The 21,950-nt window shown below is 44.6% G+C and overlaps 1 protein-coding gene across 1 annotated transcript in view; it reads left to right on the forward strand.

The window, feature by feature from the left end:
- The window catches only part of PRKCE (protein kinase C epsilon), a 544,098-nt gene that overhangs the window by 178,362 nt on the left and 343,786 nt on the right, over positions 1-21,950 (forward strand). Inside the window, exon 2 of the mRNA XM_025354242.1 lies at positions 12,335-12,398. Within this exon, the coding sequence (XP_025210027.1) occupies positions 12,335-12,398 (64 nt within the window). The remainder of the gene's footprint in view (positions 1-12,334; positions 12,399-21,950) is intronic.

Consider the following 21,950-nt stretch of genomic DNA (forward strand, 5'->3'; position numbering starts at 1 on the left):
AGAATAGGACAGTGGGGTGTCCCAGTAGGTACACCCTGCAAGAAAAGAACACTGGGAAGACTCAAAGATCTGAGAAAGGCAATTGGTAGACTGTAAGATGAAGAATGCATTTGAATTAGATGCTAGATATATTAGCCATTGAGTGGCATGTGGATTGTTACATTGGGCCCATGGGAAAGAAGGTATATGTAACACCATTTACAAAGTCATAATAAGGAAAAATGATTAGTTTTCAGATTTTAGAACTAATGTATACACAAAACATGGAAATTAACTATGGTTAGAAAACAGAATGTCAGTGTTGTCAACCTTGATAGGTTAAGAGTAAAGACAAAAATTTCAGAGGTGGCTGGGATGCAGGGTGGCAAGCAGAGGATGGGGAATGCTGGAAGCACTAATGTCCTCTGGGTACAATGTGGAGGGTCAAGGGATATATTCTCTACAGTTGATGGAATAAGAAATTGACATTTTAGGTGTGTGGGTTTTTTTGTAGTTGTAGAGAACAGAGAATAAACAATTTTTGATGTATAACTTTTGTGGAGGGGCAAAGAGGAGGAAAGTGGTAAGTAAACTGAATCCTCTTCTATCATAGCAGCAAGATAAGAGAGAATGTCTAAAATAAGAAATCAGGAAATTGAGGCATACACATTTTATTTAGGGATACAGCAGTGACCACCAGAAAAACCCATGTAAAAATTCTTAAAATTGGTCCCTCTGAGGAGTGATGGGGCAGAGGACTGTTGCTTCTCACGGCAAGCAGACATATAGCTTTTGGTTTCTTAAAACTGAACACATCACAGTACTTAGTTTTGGCTATATTTTAATGAATAAATAACACAAAAATATATAACCCAAATAAAACTTTGACTAATTTGATAAGCAAAAGAAAAGAAAAAAGATATTATCCTTTATTTTATTTTTGTATGTATTTTTAAACTAAATGATTTTCAAGTCATTTCTGACTCTTAGATTTCATGCTTCTATAGTTTTTTATAAGACTTTTTCTCACAGGACATGGTTCCAACTATATGATGAAAAGCAATGGCAAATAGAACTGGTATACAGAGAATTATGATACAGGAATATTCCCCAGAGAGCAATTATTCCCCAAAGTTGGGCATCCTGCATCACGTGTGTATGTCATTGTCTGAGCCTCTCAGCCATTTTGCTGTGGGTTTAGTGTACCTTACAACTATGAGCTCCAGGAGGACGATGAAGGAGCATTACTCTCATTGCTCTTGTGTCCAAGGAGCAACCTTTTTTTTTTTTTTTTTTTGAGACAGAGTCTTGCTCTGTTGCCCAGGCTGGAGTGCAGGGGGGCGATCTTGGCTCATGCAACCTCCGCCTCTTGGATTCAAGCAATTCTTCTGCCTCAGCCTCCCTAGTAGCTGGGACTACAGGTGCAAGCCACCATGCCCAGCTAATTTTTGTAGTTTTAGTAGAAACGGGATTTCACCATATTGGCCAGACTGCTCTTGAACTCCTGACCTCATAATCTGCCCACCTTGGCCTCCCGAAGTGCTGGGATTACAGGCATGAGCCACCGCGCCCGGCAAAGGAGCAACTTTTTCATCATTCATGCAGTATGGGCTCCATGACAGCTCACAATGTGTTCTTTCTGTAGATCTCCCAGAGCTCAGGCTGTCTGTGGGGCAGCCTGCCAGGTCTCAAGGTACCAATTGGAAGCATTGGGTCTCCAGTTGGAGAACCCAGCTTTAACGCACACTCCTCTTCTGCAAATTGTGAGGATGTGTGCAAGTTATTTAAATTCCTAAGCCTCAGTTTTATCACCCATCAAATGGTTAAGAACAACAATATTGCCTTCTTCACATAGGTAACTCATGTAGAATATTCAATAAAGGGTGCTTATTAGAGTTGTGATTATATTAGTATTCGTAACACAGTCTCTCTTTTGAAGAACTCAGAAAGATGGAAACGAATGATAATGTCTTGGCTTTTAAAGGGAGTCAAGAACTGAATATCAGCCCGGTGTGGTGGCTCATGCCTGTAACCCAGCGCGTTGAGAGGCCAAGGTGGAAGGATCACTTGAGGCCAGGAGTTCAAGACCAGTCTGGGCAACATGGCAAGAAAACAAACAAACAAAAAAGAACTGAATATTTTTGTGAGCAGCCATTGGTAAAAGTTCTATTAGGTTGTGATACCACAGAGACAGAAAATTTTCTGATACAAAGGTAATTTTTCTGGTTGCAAAATCCTGAGTTCCTGACTGAGCTTGCCTCTGTTCACGTGGATTCATTCAGTTCCACTTAGAGTCTTTATTGACTACCTATCTCAATCCCAGCCCTGAATCAAGAGCTGTGGAATCCTCAAAAGAAGAACATGGCTTAGCAGGAGAGGTGCTCACAGTCTGGGTGGGAAATAACAATCATAATGACCTGGCAGCTCATATTTACAGGAAGTTGTGTGCCAGACAGTTTCAAGTACTCCACCGTCTCCTCGAATCCTCCCAACACTCTGAAGCAGGTCCTGCTGACATTCAACTTGTAAGATGAAGAAATCAAAATAAGTGCCACAGAGCTTTAAACAGGCAGAACTGGATTGGAACCCAGGTAGGCTAGCTTCAAAACCTTTACTTTCAATCACTGAGAATTGACTTAGTGTAAGAAATAGGAAACGTAAGATAAAACACACACATTCAAATATAACCTAGTGATAGGGACCATTGCCAATCAAAATGCAAAATGTGAAATGCAAAGTGCCGACTGGCAGTGGATTATCTGCTTCAGAATGCTTGGGTAGCTGGCTACATTGCCTGCTATTAGTACTCACCTACCTCTTCTTAGGATGTACAGTCATGTACCGCCATTTCTCTCAAAGTAGACAGGCAGACTGCTGTGACCAGATGATGCTGTGTACCCTTATATACTCTCCACATTAGTTTAGGCACTTTTGGATGTTTTCTCAGCTCAAGAAAGCATTTATGTACACATAGAGTTATTCATTTTTAGCTACCTCTGTCATCGGAGGGAGCCAGCTCTCTGGGGCCATTTCTGAGCCTGCTAAAAAGAGGAAGTAGGTGCTAACTTGAGCCGACTCCATTTGTGGTATGTTGAGAGCTAAGATCTGTAACGTGGGCCTCCCGTCCAGCCAACAGGAGTTTCACAAAAAGATGATGGCTGCTGCTAACTTGGTTCCCGGTGACCTGGCTACGGGTGAAAGAGAAAGCAGTGTTTCTGCCAGTTTTGAGGGGTGTTTATTTAAGGTGTGTCTGGCAACTGAAGCAAGCTGTAGTCTCGGGGATTGGAGATTATAAACAGCCAGTGCAGTAAAAAGGGACATTTTATTTTTTTTAAATGGGTAGTAACTTAAATTTTTAACAAGTTAGCTCAGAACATGGTTTTGTAAATGGGCATAGAATAAAGAATAAGGCCTCCTTTCCTGATTTCTGGTTTGCTCCTCCTGTCATGTCCATCTCTGGAGTCAACTCTAGCCTTTTGCTGATTAAGACTGCTTCTAGAGATGAGGACATATGTGCAGAACACGTGTGTGCATGTGCGTGTGTGTGTGTGTGTGTGTACACCCATATACTCCCCCATTGTATTCACACAGCAGCACAGCATCAAAAACTTACGGTGTGTTGCTTTATTCCCCCTCCACTTAATGTATCACAGAGCTAGTTCCCTATCAGTTGGTACATTTAGATCTTTTTCAGTCTTTTTAAGGACTCACATGGTGATCTACCATATGATGTACCATAATTTATTTAAGCAGTCTCCTATTCATGGATATTTAGACCATTAAGTTCATTAAAAGGCTTTCTAGAGCATTTGGTCTAATTATCTTGTTTTATATATGAGGAAATTCAGATCCACAAACACACAGACAGATTTAAATAATTCAGCAGACTCTCAAACCTACATTTTGGATGTGTTTATCTTGCTATTATTGTATTTTGATCACAGGAGACAGGAGAAGGTGGCTCAGCTGTGTGCCTGTGAGTGTGTTTGCACATGTGGGTGTGTGTGTGAATGTGCGCGCCTACACAGGTAGGTGTACATTATGTTGTGTGACAGATGTGCTCTTGAAAAACTCTGAATGAGTCCTTTTATTTTTAAAAATGGAATATGAAATTTTAAATGCTCCGAGGGTGGGAATAGGATTTGTTATTTAAAGGAAACTTGTGGAGGAATCCTTATGCAAAATAAATCCTTTTTTTCCATTTTTAAAAACTGCTCCATTGAGGTATAATTTACATACAATTAAGTGCATTCATTTTAAGCGTAGGTTTGATTTGTCCCGCCAAATGTCTACATTCATGGAGCCGCCACCACAATCAGGATGGAGAAAACTCCCATCACCCAGGATGTTCCCCTGTGTCTCCTGGCATTCACTGGCCACCTCCGTCTCCAGAGAATCACAGATGTGCTTTTTGTTATTGTAGGTTTGTTTTGCCTGTTCTAGAACATCGTATCAGTGGAATCCTGTGGTATATACTCTTTAATGTTCGGCTTCTTTCACATAGCATCTGTGTTGTTGCATGTATTAGTAGTATATATATATGTGTGTGTGTGTGTGTGTGTGTGTGTGTGTGTGTGTGTGTGTATATATATATATATATATATATATGAAACAGGATCTCACCTAGGCTGGAGTGCAGTTGTGCAATCATAGCTCACTGCAGCCTCAAACTCCCAGGTTCAAGCCATCCTCCTGCCTCAGGCTCCCAGGTACCTGGGACTGTAGGCATGCACCACCATACTCAGCTAATTTTTTTAATTTTTTGTAGAGACAAGGTCTCAGTATGTTGTACAGGCTGGTCTCAAATTCCTGGCTTCAAGTGATCCTCCTGCCTCAGCTTCCCAAAGTGTTGGAATTACAGGGGTGAGCCACCATGCCCAGTCCTCATTCTTTTTTATTGCTAAGTAACTTTCCATTACACGGATGTAGTGTGGTTTGCTTATTCATTTACCTATTGTTGGACATTTGGGACATTTCCAGTTTTGGGCTGTTAGGAATGAAGCTGCTGTGAACATTTCTGTATAGTAGATGGCTTCCCAATAAATCCACGCCACAACTCAGCGTACAGATCCAATTTTTTAATATATTGAAGTAGTATAAGCTAAGGCCATCCATTCAATAAGTCAACATGTAGAAATCTGTATTGAATCCCTCCCATGTGCTGGACAGACAGGGTCCTGCCTTGCAGGGATGTACACTGAAGCCTGCATGTCTTTGCACTGCAATGGAAGGTGTTTGAGAAAAACAATCTGCCCCTCCCCTTATTTTCTGAAAGCAAGTGCTATTATAAGCCCATTAACAGAATAGAATCTTGAACGTATTTGATTACATGTGTACTCTCTGCTTTTTGACCAGTCACTGCACAATACCAATACAGCTAGTAGCAAATTTTACCCCAAATGAAGAGTCTTTAATTAGCTGCTAACTTCAAAATCAGCACCCCGCAGCTGCTGATGAGTTGCTCATTGTATTGCCTCAATGCTTTCTGCTTTCCAAATGCAGAGCTGGGAGGACACCTGCTGCCTGAATGTCCCCTGCTCTGTCCAGCTGGCCTCTCCCATGCCAGGTGGGTCTGGGGACGGTAGTGTGCCTGCGGTGCCTCCAGGGGGAGAGTGGCCATCAGTGAAGGGGTACAGGACTTGGGCAGTGGACCCCCTGCTTTGGGAACTAGTCCCCCAGTCTTCTCTCCTGATGGTTCCCCGTCTGCCTCCTCCTCTCTCACTCTCCACCCTCCTCCAAGTAAAAAATAAAAAGACACAGCAGTGGATTACCTAGGACCTTACTGGTGGAACGAGGGCAGTGCAAGCCTTCCCTTGTCCTTCTCATCCTTTCTGGATTCATCTTTTTCAGACTCTGTCCCTCCCTTTTTTGCCTCTCTCCACACCTTCGTGCCTGACAGCAGATGGGAAGGGAAGTGAAACTCAAATTGGGCCTGTGAGACCTTTGTGGGCTGTCCTGAGTAAAGGTTTGCTTAGACATCTCAGGCAAAAGTTGAACCTATGGTTAGGAAGCTCGACTTTGTATATTAGACCTCCCTTCCCTTGAACCCAATAACCCGCAACATGTAGGTGTACAGATACCTGTGGGTCACATGGGGGCTGACAGCAGCACATCAGCCAGCAGCCCGGAGAGCAGCACAGGGGGAGTCCTTTCTATTTTGCTGTTGGGGTTGTCAGAGCTCCTGCTGGGCAGGTGTGGTGTTGAGGAAGGAACATGAGTCTGAGAAACAGGAGTTGAGGGAGCAAGTTTTTTTTTTTTTTTTTTTTTTTTTTTTGAGATGGAGTCTCGCTCTGTTGCCTAGGCTGGCATGCAGTGGTGCGATCTTGCCTCGCTGCAACCTCTGCCTCCCAGGTACAAACGATTCTCCTGCCTCAGCATCCAGAGTAGCTGGGACTGCAGGTGCGTGCCACCACACCCAGCTAATTTTTGTATTTTTAGCAGAGACAGGGTTTCACCATATTGGCCAGGCTGGTGTCAAACTCCTGACCTCAAGTGGTCCACCTGCCTCAGTCTACTAAAGTGCTGGGATTATAGGTGTGAGCCACCACACCTGGCCTAGGGAGCAACTTCTGATTCTGCCAGTCCGGCTTCAGGGGTCTCATGTACAGACATAGGTGTGAATGGCACCCCCTGGGGTTGTGCAGCTGGTGTGACCTCACTAGCACACTGCATGATATAATGGCCACCTATCTTCCTTAACCCCAGCTTTCTCAGAAGTTCAACAGCACTAGTAATACTTGTTACCACGCCTGTAATCCCAGCACTTTGTAAGGAGCTGAGGTGGGAGGAAGGTTTGGGCCCCAGAGTTTCAGGCTGCAGCCATGACGGCACCACTTCATTCCAGCCTGGGGGACAGAGCGAGACTCTGTCTCAAAAATGTCTTCTTGAAAATCGCAAAACTCGCTACCTTACAGATTAATTGTGAGGAATAAATAAATGAATGCATATGAGGGGCTTTGTAAATGACTGAGCACCACCCCAAAAAAGTCCCTATCTTTTTGTTTTGCTTTTTTTTTTTTTTTTTTTGAGACGGAGTCTCGCTCTGTCGCCCAGGCTGGAGTGCAGTGGCCGGATCTCAGCTCACTGCAAGCTCCGCCTCCCGGGTTCCCGCCATTCTCCTGCCTCAGCCTCCCGAGTAGCTGGGACTACGGGCGCCGCCACCTCGCCCGGCTAATTTTTTGTGTTTTTAGTAGAGACGGGATTTCGCCGTGTTAGCCAGGATGGTCTCGATCTCCTGATCTTGTGATCCGCCCGTCTCGGCCTCCCAAAGTGCTGGGATTACAGGCTTGAGCCACCGCGCCCGGCCTTTTTTGTTTTTCTAAGATTGCCTTTTCAGGGCTTGCTGTGGGTCGGGCTCTTCCCCATTGCCATGTTCCTAATTCACATGAGAGGCACTCTCGTTGCTGCCCAGACCTCCCCTCAGAGCACCATGGGGTGGTCCAGGTGTCTGAGGCATTGCTGTGCCTTCCAGGTCTGCCTGGGGAAGACAGTGACACCTGAAAAGGGGAATGAGCCCACTCTGGGGACGGGAGGGTTGAAGGAAGGAGAATGCACCTTGGACTGGATTGTCAGAGGAGGCTCAGTTGGCCAGGCGGGGATGGGGGTTGTGAGCGTGACTTGCAAGCTCTGTCGACCTCTCCTCTGTGCCCCAGGCTGACCTGGGTGAGAATTCTGGCTGAAAGCTCTCTAAGCCTGTTTTTTCATCAGGAAAGTAGAGAATATTGAGGTCTCACGGGAGAATAGATGAACTAATGCAGATAAGGTGCCTAACATGGTGTCAGAGGCACAGTAGGTGTTGTTGCCCTTCTTTCATGAGTACCACAGGTCCTCCTGATGCCCAGGTATACCCTGGGTGTAGCCCTTCCTGCCCCGGGTTTCCCCGAGAAAGGGTACATATAATACTCTTACCTTGGATTTTAAAGGACAATAATCTTATCTTAGTTAAGAAAATTTTTTTTAGAGATACGATCTCACTTGTCACCCAGACTAGAGTGCAGTGGCACATCGCAGCCTGGATCTCCTGGGCTCAAGCAATCCTCCCGCCTCTGCCTCCCAAGTAGCTGGGACTACAGCTGCATGCCACTGCACCTGACCTTTAGTTCTTTATTTAATACTCACAACAACACTGTAAAGTCATCAAGTGTCCTGGAATTACATGTAATAATACCAACTTCATTGAGGAAAGCTTGTTATAGTAGAAATAACATTGGACTAAGAAGCAGAAGGCTTGGCTTTTTCATGATAACTGCACCAATGATGACTATTTTATGCCTGGTGCCTTTGCTAAGCACTGTTCATAGACTATCTCATTTAACCTCACAGCAGCCCCGTTTCACTGACAAGCAGGCTGAGGCACAGGCAGGGTAGCTGCTTGCTTCAGGCCACATGGCCACTAAGTTTGCTCTTACCCACCACGTGCAGAGTGTCTCCTGGGTGCTCAGTTAAAAAAATTTTTTTTAACTAAGGTAAGCTGCCAAGTGCATGTATGTTTCATGGAATTTTCATGACAACCCATTTCACAGATGAAGAGGCTAGAGGCTCAGGAAGAGTAAATAATTGCCTGAGGTCACTCAACTGATAAAGGACAAAATGGATTCTGCCCTGATTTGACACCAAAGGCTGTGTTTGTCTCCCCCAGTTTGACTGCCTTGCTTCTGGCCCCTGCTGGAGGGGTAGCTGAGGCACCGTAGTGTGAAAGAGAATCATAGTCAAAGAAAATAGAAATAGTAGCTGGGAAGATGTGTAAAGTTGGGGTATGAGGTCTAGGGAGGTTTGATAAATTGGGTTGCATCTGGGAGAACTGGGAGGAGCATGGTGCAAAGAAGGGGCTCAGAACTAACCCTGGGAATGGCTGGGAGGTGGTAGCGAGCCTGCTTTTGTGCCATGCCAGCTGCATGGTGCCAATGCTGACTGACAGCTTGCAGGGTTGTGCAGGGCTGGGCACCTACGTTGCATCGTTATTTGGACCATGTAATCGTGAGCAGAATTTATGATTAAACTAATTCAGCAGTGAAGTTGTGTCACACTGTTCACCATCTTTTATACTTGGTGACCCCTCCAGTCATTGAAGACCCACCACCTTGGTTGGATTCTCAGAGCTTCCTCGCTTGGCTGGCTGGGGCTTGGCCGGCGATCTGTGGCCATCTGCTCATGCTGCAAAGCTCTTTGTTGCTTTTGGCATGTTTAATAGCTTAATTTCTATTTTTCTGTTTGGAAATGCAGTTCACCAGCACTGAGGCTGCAGTGGGTGCTAAAATGGTTTCTGATTGCTATCTTGAATGTTAATATCCGAATACATTTTATCATGAATGACCTGTCCTCCCTGCCACGAGTTCTCACTCCCCTTTTGCAAAGATGGGCATGGTGCCTGCCTTTGGATAGGCCCCGAAGCCCATCTCATTCCTTTGCTCTCTCCCTGCCTGCTTTACACAGATAGCATTGTGCTTTGCCAATAAAGTCCACAGTCGTGGGAAATCTTTGAGTTGGAGGATATGAGAAAGAGTTTCATTTTGCCGGCAGGGTTTAATAGGGATGATCTAATCTCTAAAAGGCATACAGTATTTAAATTCCATGCTTTTGGGCAAGAGGGCCCCTGATATTTTTGAACTTTGGCAGGGAGAAGATTCTGGTTTGGCTCTATTCAGTAGAGCCGACTGTTGGTTTTCCTGTTTGTCATTCGCTACAGGGGCTGGTGAGGGTCAGCACTAGTGGTGAGAATTCTGGAGAACATTTTCTTTTCCCAGAAACTTAAAATCATGGACTCTTGGGGAGAAAGGAATGAGAAAGGCAGCATGGGAAATTACCAATTTGGTATTTGGTTCCCATCTGGATTTAAAACCGAAGATCCCAAACTCAGGTGAGCAGCTCCCCCGGGGTGCCCAAGGGGCAGCGCAGGACTGCTCGTGGCACTCCCTCACTCCTGTGCTGATGGAATACCTCAGCTATCACCAGTGGCCTCTCCCATGAGGCACTGAAGAGTCTTGTGGACGAAAATGAAATTTTGAGGGAAACCTTAAGCTCTCTTAACTATTGGAGGCTGAGTCAGGAAACAAGATGGGGCTCTGGAGTGGCTCTGGGGGCCTCCTGGATTGTGTGTAGGGTGAGACGTTGGGAGAGTTTAGAGAACATCGTTCCAGCTGGTTGCTTTGTCTCATAGGGACATGTGGGGCTCATGGTATAGCCGCCTCATCTTTCCTCTCCCCTTGTTCAAATGTCATTTTAGTAGAGATCACATGCCTGCCTTTCTTCCTGGGGATGGAGCCTTGGGAAGGTGAATGATCCCAGAAGACTCTGGAAGTTCTGAACACAGAGCCTTTTCCCACCTCCACGAGTCTGTGCTGGGTGTTTCCTAAGAGACAGTGAGCTAAGAACTAGGGATGCGAATCTGGTTATCATACTTTCTGTCTAGCAGGACAGAGAGGTAGATGGACAAAGTATTACAGCTTCATAGGAGCTGTATTAGTCAGGTGTCTCTAGAGGGACAGAAATAATAGGATATATGTATATATGTATATATGAAGGGGAGTTTATTAGAATTGACTCACATGATCACAAGGTGAAGTCCCACAATAGGCCGTCTGCAAGCTGAGGAGCAAAGAAGCCAGTCCGCATCCGAAAACCTCAAAAGTAGGGAAGCCGACAATGTAGCCTTCAGTCTGTGGCTGAAGGCCCAAGAGCCCCTGGCAAATCACTGGTGAAAGTCCAAGAATCCAAAAGCTGAAAAACCTGGGGTCTGTTTGAGGGCCGAAAGCATTCAGCACAGGAGAAAGATGAAGGCCAGAAAACTCAGCAAGTCTAGTCTTTCAAACTTCTTCTGCCTGCTTTATTCTAGCCACGCTGGCAGCTGATTAGATGGTGCCCATCCAGATTGAGGATGGGTCTGCCTCTCCCAGTCCACTGGCTCAAATATTAATCTCCTTTGGCAGCAGCCTCACAGACACACCCAGGAATAATGCTTTGCATCCTTCAGTCCAATCAAGTTGACACTCAATATTAACCATCACAGGAGCCATGAGTAAGATGTGTCTGGTGTATTGTGGGAACACAGATGAGGGGCTAATTAATTCTGACTGGGCATATCTGGATAGATTTCAGAGAGGAGGTGATAATTGACCTTGACTTTGAAGGAGGAGGAGATATCCACTAGACTGACTCTTCTGAAGTAATTCTTGCTAAATGTGTGCCTGCTCTTTGCTGGGGACAGTGAAAAAGGAAAAGGAGGGGGATAGTGGTTCCTGCCCTCAAGATATTCACAGCTTGTTGGGGAGAGAGCCTGGCACTATGAACCAATGAAAGCTCTGTGTAGACAGATGGGATTGTGGAGGCGGAGAGGCTAGCAGGGGGACTTGGTGATCCAGAGTTTCCAGAGTTACTACTCTCTCTTATAGAGAGAACACAGTTTCTGTAAGGATAGTTCAGTCCTTTCCATAGATGTCTTTAACTACAAGAGGCCTAGCCCTCTGGCTTTTGTCTTACCTGATTATTTCACCACCCTGCCTCTGTATATTATAAGTAGTTAGCTGGATTTGAGGTGGAGAGGGAGGAAGTGAGGGTGCCTGTGCTATTTCTTATGCCTTGCATACCTTCCCTTCCCTCTTCTCTTCCCTCTTCTACACTGATGTCAGGCTCATCAGATGCTTTATCAGTTGTTTTCCGTCCTTTATCATTAAGCTAGGTTCAGCATTGTTCTCCATTTTTTAACTCCATAATGAGATGATAAATGCCGTAAAAGCAGGAATAGTGTCTTAATGCTTCTCATATTTCCCCTGGGAGCAGTTTGTGTGGTATAAAGAATATGGATTTCTCAAGACAGGCTTGGCATTGAATCTCAGCATTGTCACTTACCTTGGAATTTGGGCACAATTTCCATATCTATAAAATAGGATTACATAGGACTTTTTCAACCTCGACATAATTGATGACATTTGGGGCTGAATGATTCCTTGCTGCGAGGGGTCATCCTGTGCACTGTAGAACGTTTAACAGCATCTCTGGCTTCCACCCACTAGCTGCCAGGAGCAGCACTCTCTCTCTCCAATCATGACAAAACTGCCTCCAGATGTTTGCCAAGTGTCCCCTGTGGAGCAAAATTGCCCCCAGTTGAGAACCACTGGGATGGTGCTACCTATGGGGTATGCATCAGACCTCCCAGGTCTGCATCTGGAACACAGTAGGCATTCAGTAAATGTTGATTCTCTTTCATTCCTAATTCACCTAGCACTCAACACATTGTAGGTAGGTGAATTACATGGAGCTGTGTCTCTAGGTTTTAGCAGTTTGGGGTAGAAATGTTGTAGAACTCTCAGGTTGTCCACACGATGCACTAACAGAGTCACTGTCATTTTCTTAATTGCAGATTGATCTGGAGCCAGAAGGAAGAGTGTATGTGATCATCGATCTCTCAGGGTCGTCGGGTGAAGGTAGGAGAGTGTGACCTCTCATCCCTGTTCTCTTCCACTGGCCCTTTGCCTTCTGGGTCTCTTCTTTCCCTCCTTGGCCAGGACACATTATAGTGACATTTAATTAATTGGCATCCTTTAAAGGAAAAGGTTATTTTGAAGATGCTTACGCCTGTGTACCAAAAGGGATCAGTCATCTGTTAACTTTGGTGGAGCAGAGGGAAGATTTTGGACTTACCACGTGAGGCCAATAAAACGGGCGTTTTTGCATGCTGTGTGCAAGGCAGGCTTCAGCGGCGGGGCAGCCTCTCCCAGGAGGCTTGCGTGGGGTTTGTGTGTGTGTGGTGGGAAGGAAGTAAAACTAGTTGGTCTAACGGCATCCAGAAATGAAACAAATAAGGTGACAAACTTCAGAATCTTCTTTAGAGCTTCGATAGAAGTGGGACTTCTTTTACCAGTTCTTTACACAGGCAAAAGCTCTGCTCTTAAAGAGAAATAATGGGGGGTGGGGGAACATCTGCTCCCCACTGACTGATTCGATGGCATATTACACCCTCTTCCTCTTACACCTTCTTCTTTCAATCCTTTCTTTGCTCACTTAATACACTTAAGACCTTTGAAGCACTTGCTGGGTGTTGAGGACTGAGCAGTCAAGGGAAGAAGGGAAGCCTAGAAAATAAAACCTTATCCAAATGGAAACAAGGAGATATAACTGACTTATGCTCTAAGAAAGATTTGGAATTCAGACTGAAATGTAGTTATTGTGGCCATCTTTTCTCTACTGCTCCTCCATCTGTGGGCAGGGGGACAGAACAGTTGGCTTTAATGCCATGGCAGGGATATTGGAAGACAATGTGTAGTTCCTCTTGGCAGTGAGAAACAAGCCGTGTTTGGGGACTGTGTCCCAAAGGGAAAGATGGACACTCAGCTCTCTCAGCTCTCCTGCCTGGAACACTTGGGCCTCTCACAACATCTCCCCAGAATACTGGGGATCACAAGCTCAAAGTCACAATCCCACACACTGTAGTTTAAAGGTCAGTGATAGAAGGCAGGATTATATATTCAGTTAGTCAAATGATGTGCTTGACAGTGGTGCCTGATGATTTCCATTCGGCTAATTTATCACCCAATCTCAACAGGTATTCGGAAGAATTCAATAATTGTGTAGATATGGGGATTATAATAGAATTAAGCCCTCTTTTAATAGATCTCAATTATTTGGCATAGATTTAAAACTTTAAACAGCCTTCCAAAATTGGTTGCTTACATTTCCTGCTCTTCATTGCAATTACATTTTGGCATTTCCAACTTCCCTTCTCTGCTCTCAGCTCTGAATCGCCCAGAATAGAACCTGTTGTAGAAGATTTGAGGATTTAACAATATTTCATATGAAATATTTAAGACCTACAAAAGGGCTTAAAGACAAATTAAATGAGCACCAGTGTGCCCACCACCCCACTTAAGAATTAGAGCAAGCAGTGAGGTGAAGCCTTGTCCTTGCTTTTAACATAGCAAGTGATCCAAATTCACCAGACCCGACTTAAGGTTTTGCAGTGTGGCCTCCTGATTCTAGACACTGGCGAAACATTTGATGGGCAAAATCAATCCCCTTTTTTCCTTACATAATCTGTGTGCAATATGATAATTAATTAAATATGTATTTCCTGTGCCAAGATGCTGAGCAACCAATGGGAGGCTGGGACTATTTTCTCTTTCTTTGAAAAAATAAATGACTTGCAAAATTATAGAAGACATCCTTTTTTACATTAGAGGGAAAGGAGATGGACAAATGAATGAATAAATAAATCAGAAGCAATTGATTTTTTTCTGCTTGCTTCCACAGCTTATTGCATGTGAATAGCCAAAGCAATTTCCATTGGGCTAAATTCTGAGTCTATTTTTTAAATCTCTTTCATCTAAAGAAAATAGAGTTTACTTCAGAAATGCTGACACATGCCAGAGTCTGTAAAGTGCTAGCATGTGTTGCTCTGAAGAAAAGAAGACATTTTTCTAGTCTTTTTTTTTTTTTTTTTTTTTTTAATTACTGTTCTTCGACTTGGGATCCTTTCTTTAGATGGTGGGTAGGACCTTCAGTAATCCGTTCTGAGAAGCTGCTCTTGTTGTTTGTGTTATACATGTCTGTTCTCCCGTCCTGTTCCTGGGACTGTGAGGGCTCCTAGCCTGGAGGGGGTTTTGGAAGAGTTGGGAGGGCAAGGGGAGGCCCTAGAGAATGAGAAACCATGACATTTCATACCTAAACCATGTGAGATGGGTCTGGGGTGAAGCAAGTTGTCACAGCCACCCTCCTGGATTGACAGACTGTAGACTTTCACAGATTCTTGTCTAAGTATTTTTTTTTTTTTTAGTGAAAATACCTAACTCTGCAGTCTGTGAAAGGGAAAGAGTTGAAATGAGGCACAGCTGAAGTTTCACCACTCCATTATTCTGCCATCAAGAATCCCTTCAGCTCTCATCTCTCAAATGCTGCAGCCCCATCAATGGAAAAAAATACATTCATGGGAATTGCACAAAGTTTACAACACATGCAAATTCCAAGGAACTCAGAGAGAGGTGTGGGGGTGAGATGGTGTGACTACACCCCCTTCTTCTAGGATGCGCTGAAGGATTCTTTTCCTTGCTCACATGCTGTTAGAAAGCTTGGGCATTTACGTCTGCTAGAGCTGGAGCTAATGTGATTTCTAACTGTCTAATAAAATTCCACTGCTTGCATGTCCTGTGCAGTTCACTATAATGGAATCTGACCAGTGTGTGTTTTGGCTAAACCAGGCATCCTAACCCCAGATGTAAGGGGGTCAGGCTGGATGACAGTTAAGGTCATTTCCGGCCATGTGATTTTATCCTTTGGTACAATTTGAATAGACATCTGTCAGAGCTCTGGACTGAGGGCTGGCTAATATGTACAGAAAAAAGGAGTTGCAAGAAATGGACTCGTTTCGACAGGTATGGTGCTAGGCACTTTACCTACATTATACCAAGTAGCAAACCTGCTCAAAATGCTCTTATGGGAAGCTCCAGTCTCAGTCCGTGTTTTACTTACATCGTAAGTAATAATCACAGGGGTTCTGGTAAGCATGGCACGCCAGGCTCTCCAGATGCTTAAATCAAAGCATAATTAGCCCAGGTAACAGAAGCGTAAGACAGCAATGTAATTCTCACCTGTGCAAATGATGGTTTCCTGCTGTGCCCATTTGTTAGTATTTCTTCCTTTGATATGATGTAATTTGCATATTATTTCTTATTCTTTTTAATAATGTGGCAATGTCCCATGATTCACAGGCTTGCAGATGAGAGATGGTCGGGACCTGACCTGGGGAATGATAGGTTCTTCTTCCCATGCCTTGCATCCAGGTGTCATGCTCACCTGGGAGAGTTCTTCAGCATCTAAACCAACAATAGCAATGACAAGTACACCTCGTTGGTATGTTTGGATCACCAAACTGTTTCTCCAACAAAATACAGAGGATACAAAGGAATAGGAATGATTTTTGCAACACATACATCACAAATCATGCAGAAAAGTCAAGTTCTGGAGGGATTGCATATTGTGGAAGCAGAAGAGCACAGAACAGGAGGCACCCTGTTTCTTTCTGCAGCCACAGGCTGAAAGTGGTCAGTCTCCTCTGTGGGACTCAACAGATAAAGGAGAAAGAGCACAGCCTTAGGAGTCCCTCAGACTTGGATTGAAATCCTGGCTCTAGTGTTTAGTAGCTTAGAGTCTCAGATTTCTCACCTACAACACAGGGATAATGGTACCTATGGTAGGTGCTAGGCCAGGATTGTCATAAGAACAGTGCTTTAGTACAGTGCCCTTGCATGTAAGAGATGCTCAGTAAATACCATGAAGCCTTGGAGACCTGAGGGCAGAGAGCTTGGCATAGCTCTACCCAGTGCCCATGAAGGAGCATCAGGCAGGGTATGCAGGGAAACTGTTCGAGGGCAGGTTTCTGATGCTGGGGTGGGACATGTTCACAAGGGCCAAGAACAGAGCAAGGTACCAAAGAGGACTTAACAGAGTAATCTGTCTGGCAGGGACTGTGAGACTGTTTTCTGCAGATTTCAGGCCTTGCCTCGGTTTTGCCTATTGTCACTCTATTTATTCCTCATCCTCTCCCAAGTAAAGTAATTCCTGGAAGGACATTCTCTAGCATCCCTGAGCCACTCATTTGCATTCCATGGCCCTTAATGCTAGAGGCTTCTCCTTGTCAGAGCCTGGGTTTGTCCCATCCCTGCTTAGTGTGGACCAGAACATGTGGTCCACATCTTCTCACCAGCACCTGGGTAAAAGGCCTTTAAATATTTGAAGACAGTTATTCAATATCTCTTTTTTCAGGCTGAATCAATCAAATCCTTTAACCTTTCAGAAGGGATATTTTAGAAATCTTAACTCATCTTTGCAACCTCTTCTGGACTTTTTTCAAGTTGCACAGACAGACGTGATCAAACCAGCTTTGCTTGGTTCTGAAATAATAACATGTGTGTAGAGCTCTTAGCTTTACCAAGTTCCCAGCGGTATTACCTCCATGTGGGAGATGGTGAAATTGAGAGGTCAGATGATGTGTTCCAGGCCAAAAGGCTGATTATGAGACCCTGCTGGGCCACAATCCAGGTCCTGCTTCCAATCATGACCCCAATAATGAGTTTGCCACATGGCAGTGATTCCCCACCCCACCCCTCGTTTGATCTTTTTATTTTAGTTCTTTTCTTCAGAAAGCTTTTAATAGAAATATAAAGCCAAAGTTCTTAGCTTTGAATCCAAAGGTGACTAGAGAGTCTCTTTCATAAATAAGCAGATCCCTTTTCCACTGTGTTAGAAATAAAAGCTCTTTTTGTCCAAACTCAAGGTTGGATCCTTCTCAGGTTGTCTGTAATGTGGATCCATAGCTAAGTCTTGGTCTGAAACTAGACCTGGCTCAAATCCCAGCAGGTTAGTGATTTTTCCTACTGACTTTCCCTCCTTGTTAGAGATGTTAGTTTTGTACTTGAAGACTCCATAGCAGACATTAGAGCAGTGCCTCCAGGGTTGAAATCAAAGTGAAAGGGGTTTTTCTCTTGAAACTCTGTCTTAGCCAGTGGGCAGGATGCATATCGACAGGTTCTCTCAGATTCGAGTCCCACTGGAGCTTCAATTCACAAGAATTTTACCTCTTTTCTTCTACATTCTACATTAATAATCCAATGTCTTCTAGTTAGTAGAAAATTAAAAAGAACCATTCATTCAAATGACCAGTAGTTACCAATTCATTTTTTTTTTTTTTTTGAGATGGCGTCTTGCTCTGTCGCCCAGGCTGGGGTGCGGCGGCAGGATCTTGGCCTACTGCAACCTTTGCCTCCTGGGTTCAAGTGATTCTCCTGCCTCAGCCTCCTGAGGAGCTGGGACCACAGGCATGCACCACCATGCCCGGTTAATTTTTGTATTTTTAGTAGAGACGGGGTTTTGCCATGTTGGCCAGGCTGGTCTCCAACTCCTGACTTCCTGTGACCCACCCACCTTGGCCTCCCAAAGTGCTGGGATTACAGGTGTGAGTCACCGCCTCCAGCCTACCAATGCATTTCAACAAATGTGCCCAGCTTCGTGTTTGTGTTGGGTTTGGGGAATGGAAAGTGGAGAGGGAAGTAGAAAATGGGAGATGGCATTGACAAGAAGTGTAAAACCCTTTGCCTTCAAGGAGCTTGCAATTCAATTAGGCACCCTAGACTTGCAGGATGAAAGCATTAGAGAACAATGCAAGACATTATGTGTTTGATTAGGTGTTACCAAGAGTTCTCCAAGTGGGAATAAGTCGGGACCAAAATAACCCAGGAAAACGTCAAGAAAGAGGCAAGCCTTGGGATGGAAAGGAAAGGATAGTCAGGCTGGATTGGCAGGGAAGAAGTGGAAAGACCATTGTGAGTGGAGGGAATCGTGTCATAATTATCAAAGACAACTTTGAAGCTCTTATTTTTGGGGATGGCTGGATAGATGGGATAAGTTAAATTGATGCAGTGTGAGCTCTCTAGGAGCATCCAAACAAATGCAGTCATCAGCGTTGCAGGCAGAAATTTTCATGCTAGGCAAACAAGAAAATGAAATGCCTTAAATGTTTAAACTGTCTGAAGATTGAAGGCAGTTCCTTCTGGATGTGACTTCTGGGTCAAGTCTCTCTCCCACCATGACCTACAATGGGAAGGAGTGTTCTAGGTCAAGTTTGGTCAAGTCTGGGACACTGGGCAGAGCACATTTTACAACTCTGACACTGAGGCATTTAGAAGATCAAGCCCAGGTACAGGCATCCCATCGTGGTCTTTGTGGTCTCTTTTCTCACCTAGCAACCTCATAGAGTCCCATCGCAATCCCTCTACCATCCTCAGCATTCTCTTCCTCTCCAGCCTTTCGGAGGTATCCCACAATCAAGCCCAGATACTCCCACACTTTCTGTTTTCAAATTCTGTTCAGTCTTTAATAAGAAATGTCACTTGAGTGGTTAAGGAGAGCTTCCAGCTTCCCAAACCAGAAACCAGCTCCAAGGTGCTGATCAGGCTCCCTCATATGTTGTGCCTTACGCAATGAGATCCTGATCCTGTTCACCACACAGACTCTCTAGACATGCATGGACATGTCAGATCCCCTGGCAGTGCATGGAGTCCAGAAAACAACAAAATAACAAAATCCAGATGTTCAACAACATTGATCTTACAATATGCACCCCACGTTACCGCACCCCACGTTACCACACCCCACCCCAGCATAACTTCTTCCTGTGACTGATTCTCAGATCCAGGGAGCAAGCCTCTGTGTCTTGGGATTTTTGGCTCTATTTTTGGTCCTGATGGAATAAATTCTTGTTCCTAGAAGTGACTATATGCACCAGATGAGACCAAGGGGATCAACTGGAAAACAGTGAGCACCAAGCCCCCATCAAGGAGTTTATAATGTCACAAAGAGACGTTGCTGAGATGCTTGATGAGACATAAGCCAAGAAACCCTCATTTCCTTCCAAATAGCCTCTAGATGCACAGCAGTTCCTCTGAAATGAATCATCCATGGTTAACAACACCAAATGCCAACCATTAGCAGATGAGAAACAGAACTGAATCTTGAGTGTTTGGAGAGCAGAGCTCTTTTGATCACTACTAGAGCCTCCTTCCCCTCTGCCATTACAGGAGCATAGATATATATTTCCTTTTGACTTGTGTGCCTGTCTTACTAATAAAATAATTGAAGGAAGCATAGTTATGTTGAAGAAATAAGCTTATCGGAAAGGTGGATTTCTAATAGATCCTTGGTCAAGAAGTGGGTCCCACATGGCCTCTAGTTCTCTCTCTATTGTCTTGCTCTGTATCATTTCTGTGTCCTATAAAGAAGATTGTTTCTGGAAATTCCTGTTTGCAGCTGAGATCATACTGGCTTAAAATGGCTCCTAATTTAATCATTTATTGTTGCTGATGTCCTCATGATTTGGCTTAAAAGAAAGGGTATTTCCATTCATTTAACCTAATTTAGAGTTGTTTGTCTTTCAGGACCAATTACTTTATTCTTTTATCCAGTTGAAAATGGCCAGTGCTAACAGTTTTATTGATTTTCCTTATTACCTACCTTTGTTGAAACATGCACGTTTTCACAATCAAGTGCATTCACCATTTTTAATCGAGCTGTTGACACTGGGGCTTTTATCTTCCTCCTTTATGTAAACCTTTGGTGTGAGCTCGTAGGGGCCAGTGCAGGGGTGTACATGTGCCCATGTGCACACAGGTGAGAATGAATGTCTCTGAACCACCTATTCTGTCTCCCCCTCATCCTCCGTTTCTTCCATTGGAAGCATCATTTATTTGCTTATCTAATATATACAAGGCCCTGGGGGATGTAGAGCTCATGAACACAGTGCCTGCTATCAGGAAGCTCATGCTGTGATAGAAGGAGGCAAGCAATAGACCAGTAAGCACAATCGTGTGTTTTAGTTGTTGGGTAGCTATTGGTAGGGCAGGATGCTGTGGGACCCACCAAGGAGCCTTCCTTCTATTTGCAGGCTCTGCTGAGTAGGCAGTCAGTAAATGACAGCCACAAACACTTCCACGTGATCACTGATCCACACGGCAACCCTGAAATGCAGGTACTAACAGTAATCATCTTTCCTTGGTTGAGGAAATAGTGCCACTGCCCACTGAAGATTCATTTGAACAGGAGATAAAATAAAGAGGGACTAGGATTTGATTGACCACAATTTGAATTTTTCAGGAAGACATGGGATGTATATATTCACTCATTCAACATGTGGCTATGGGGCACTTTCTGTATGCTGGTTACTCTTTTCAGAACTGGGGGCACATAAGTGAACAATAGAAACAGAAATTCTTGCCCTCATGGGGCTTACATTCAGGTGGATATGCTTGTGTGTGTTTGGGAGGGGTGTGTGTGTGTGTTTGTAGGCTGTCTCTGCAAGGATACACAGCACATTGAAAACAATGGCTGTCTCTGGGGAAAGGAAAGGGAAAATTTGGAAAGAAGGAGACATTTCTTGTCAAGCTTATTATTTTGTTTTTCTTTCCCATGTATGTGAATGAGCTATTACTTTTTTATTACTTAGAAATGTTGAAAAAAAATTGAATTATATAGAAATGTGACCGTTCGCATTCACACAGTGACTTGCCCATGGCCAGAGGCTACAAGAGGCTCCAGCAAACCCTGCCAGAGAGAAGTGACTTACCGAATCCACAGAACACCATGTGTAAGGACAGGGAACTCCACAAAGAATGCTTCTCCATTCATGTATTGCTTAATAGACACCTCTAATGTATAAAGGGCTATGTTGAGGGCTGGGTGCGGTGGCTCAAGCCTGTAATCCCAGCACTTTGGGAGGCCGAGACGGGCGAATCACAAGGTCAGGAGATCGAGACCATCCTGGCTAACATGGTGAAACCCCGTCTCTACTAAAAAAATGCAAAAAAACTAGCCGGGCGTGGTGGTGGGCGCCTGTAGTCCCAGCTACTCGGGAGGCTGAGGCAGGAGAATGGCGTGAACCTGGGACGCGGAGCTTGCAGTGAGCCAAGATCTGGCCACTGCACTCCAGCCTGGGCGACAGAGCGAGACTCCATCTCAAAAAAAAAAAAAAAAAAGGGCTATGTTGAAATTCGGGATTCCCTCGGGCTATGCCTGTCACCGAGGACTGAATGCGCCTGCCATGGAGAGGCAGGTGGGCCAGGTGGCCTGGGCTCCCGCAAAGTGGGTGATGCAAGACCCCCTCATAGCAGTAACTCCAGGAGCCACTTGCCTTCACCTGCCAGCCCTGCCTGCACCTTGCTGGATGGACAATCCCACAGTGGTGTTTCTGATGGCAGTATTTTTTAGCATTTAGCCTCCGCTGGTACTTGTCCCAAACTTGTTCATCTCCCCAGACAGAGTGCTTTCATTAGCTCTGCCCTTCTACCCAGCTAAGTAGGGCAAGCCAGCTACCAATGGGCCATACCTACTTTCCAGGCATTCAAGTTTGTGTGTTTCCTGACATTGAAAATAATGGTGATGTTTAGTTCAAAGGGAGAAATGTTCTCTGCAACAAAAACCCATGACCTCTACTGTTA

Source organism: Theropithecus gelada, chromosome 13 (assembly GCF_003255815.1).
Source record: "Theropithecus gelada isolate Dixy chromosome 13, Tgel_1.0, whole genome shotgun sequence".
Classification (NCBI taxonomy): domain Eukaryota; kingdom Metazoa; phylum Chordata; class Mammalia; order Primates; family Cercopithecidae; genus Theropithecus; species Theropithecus gelada.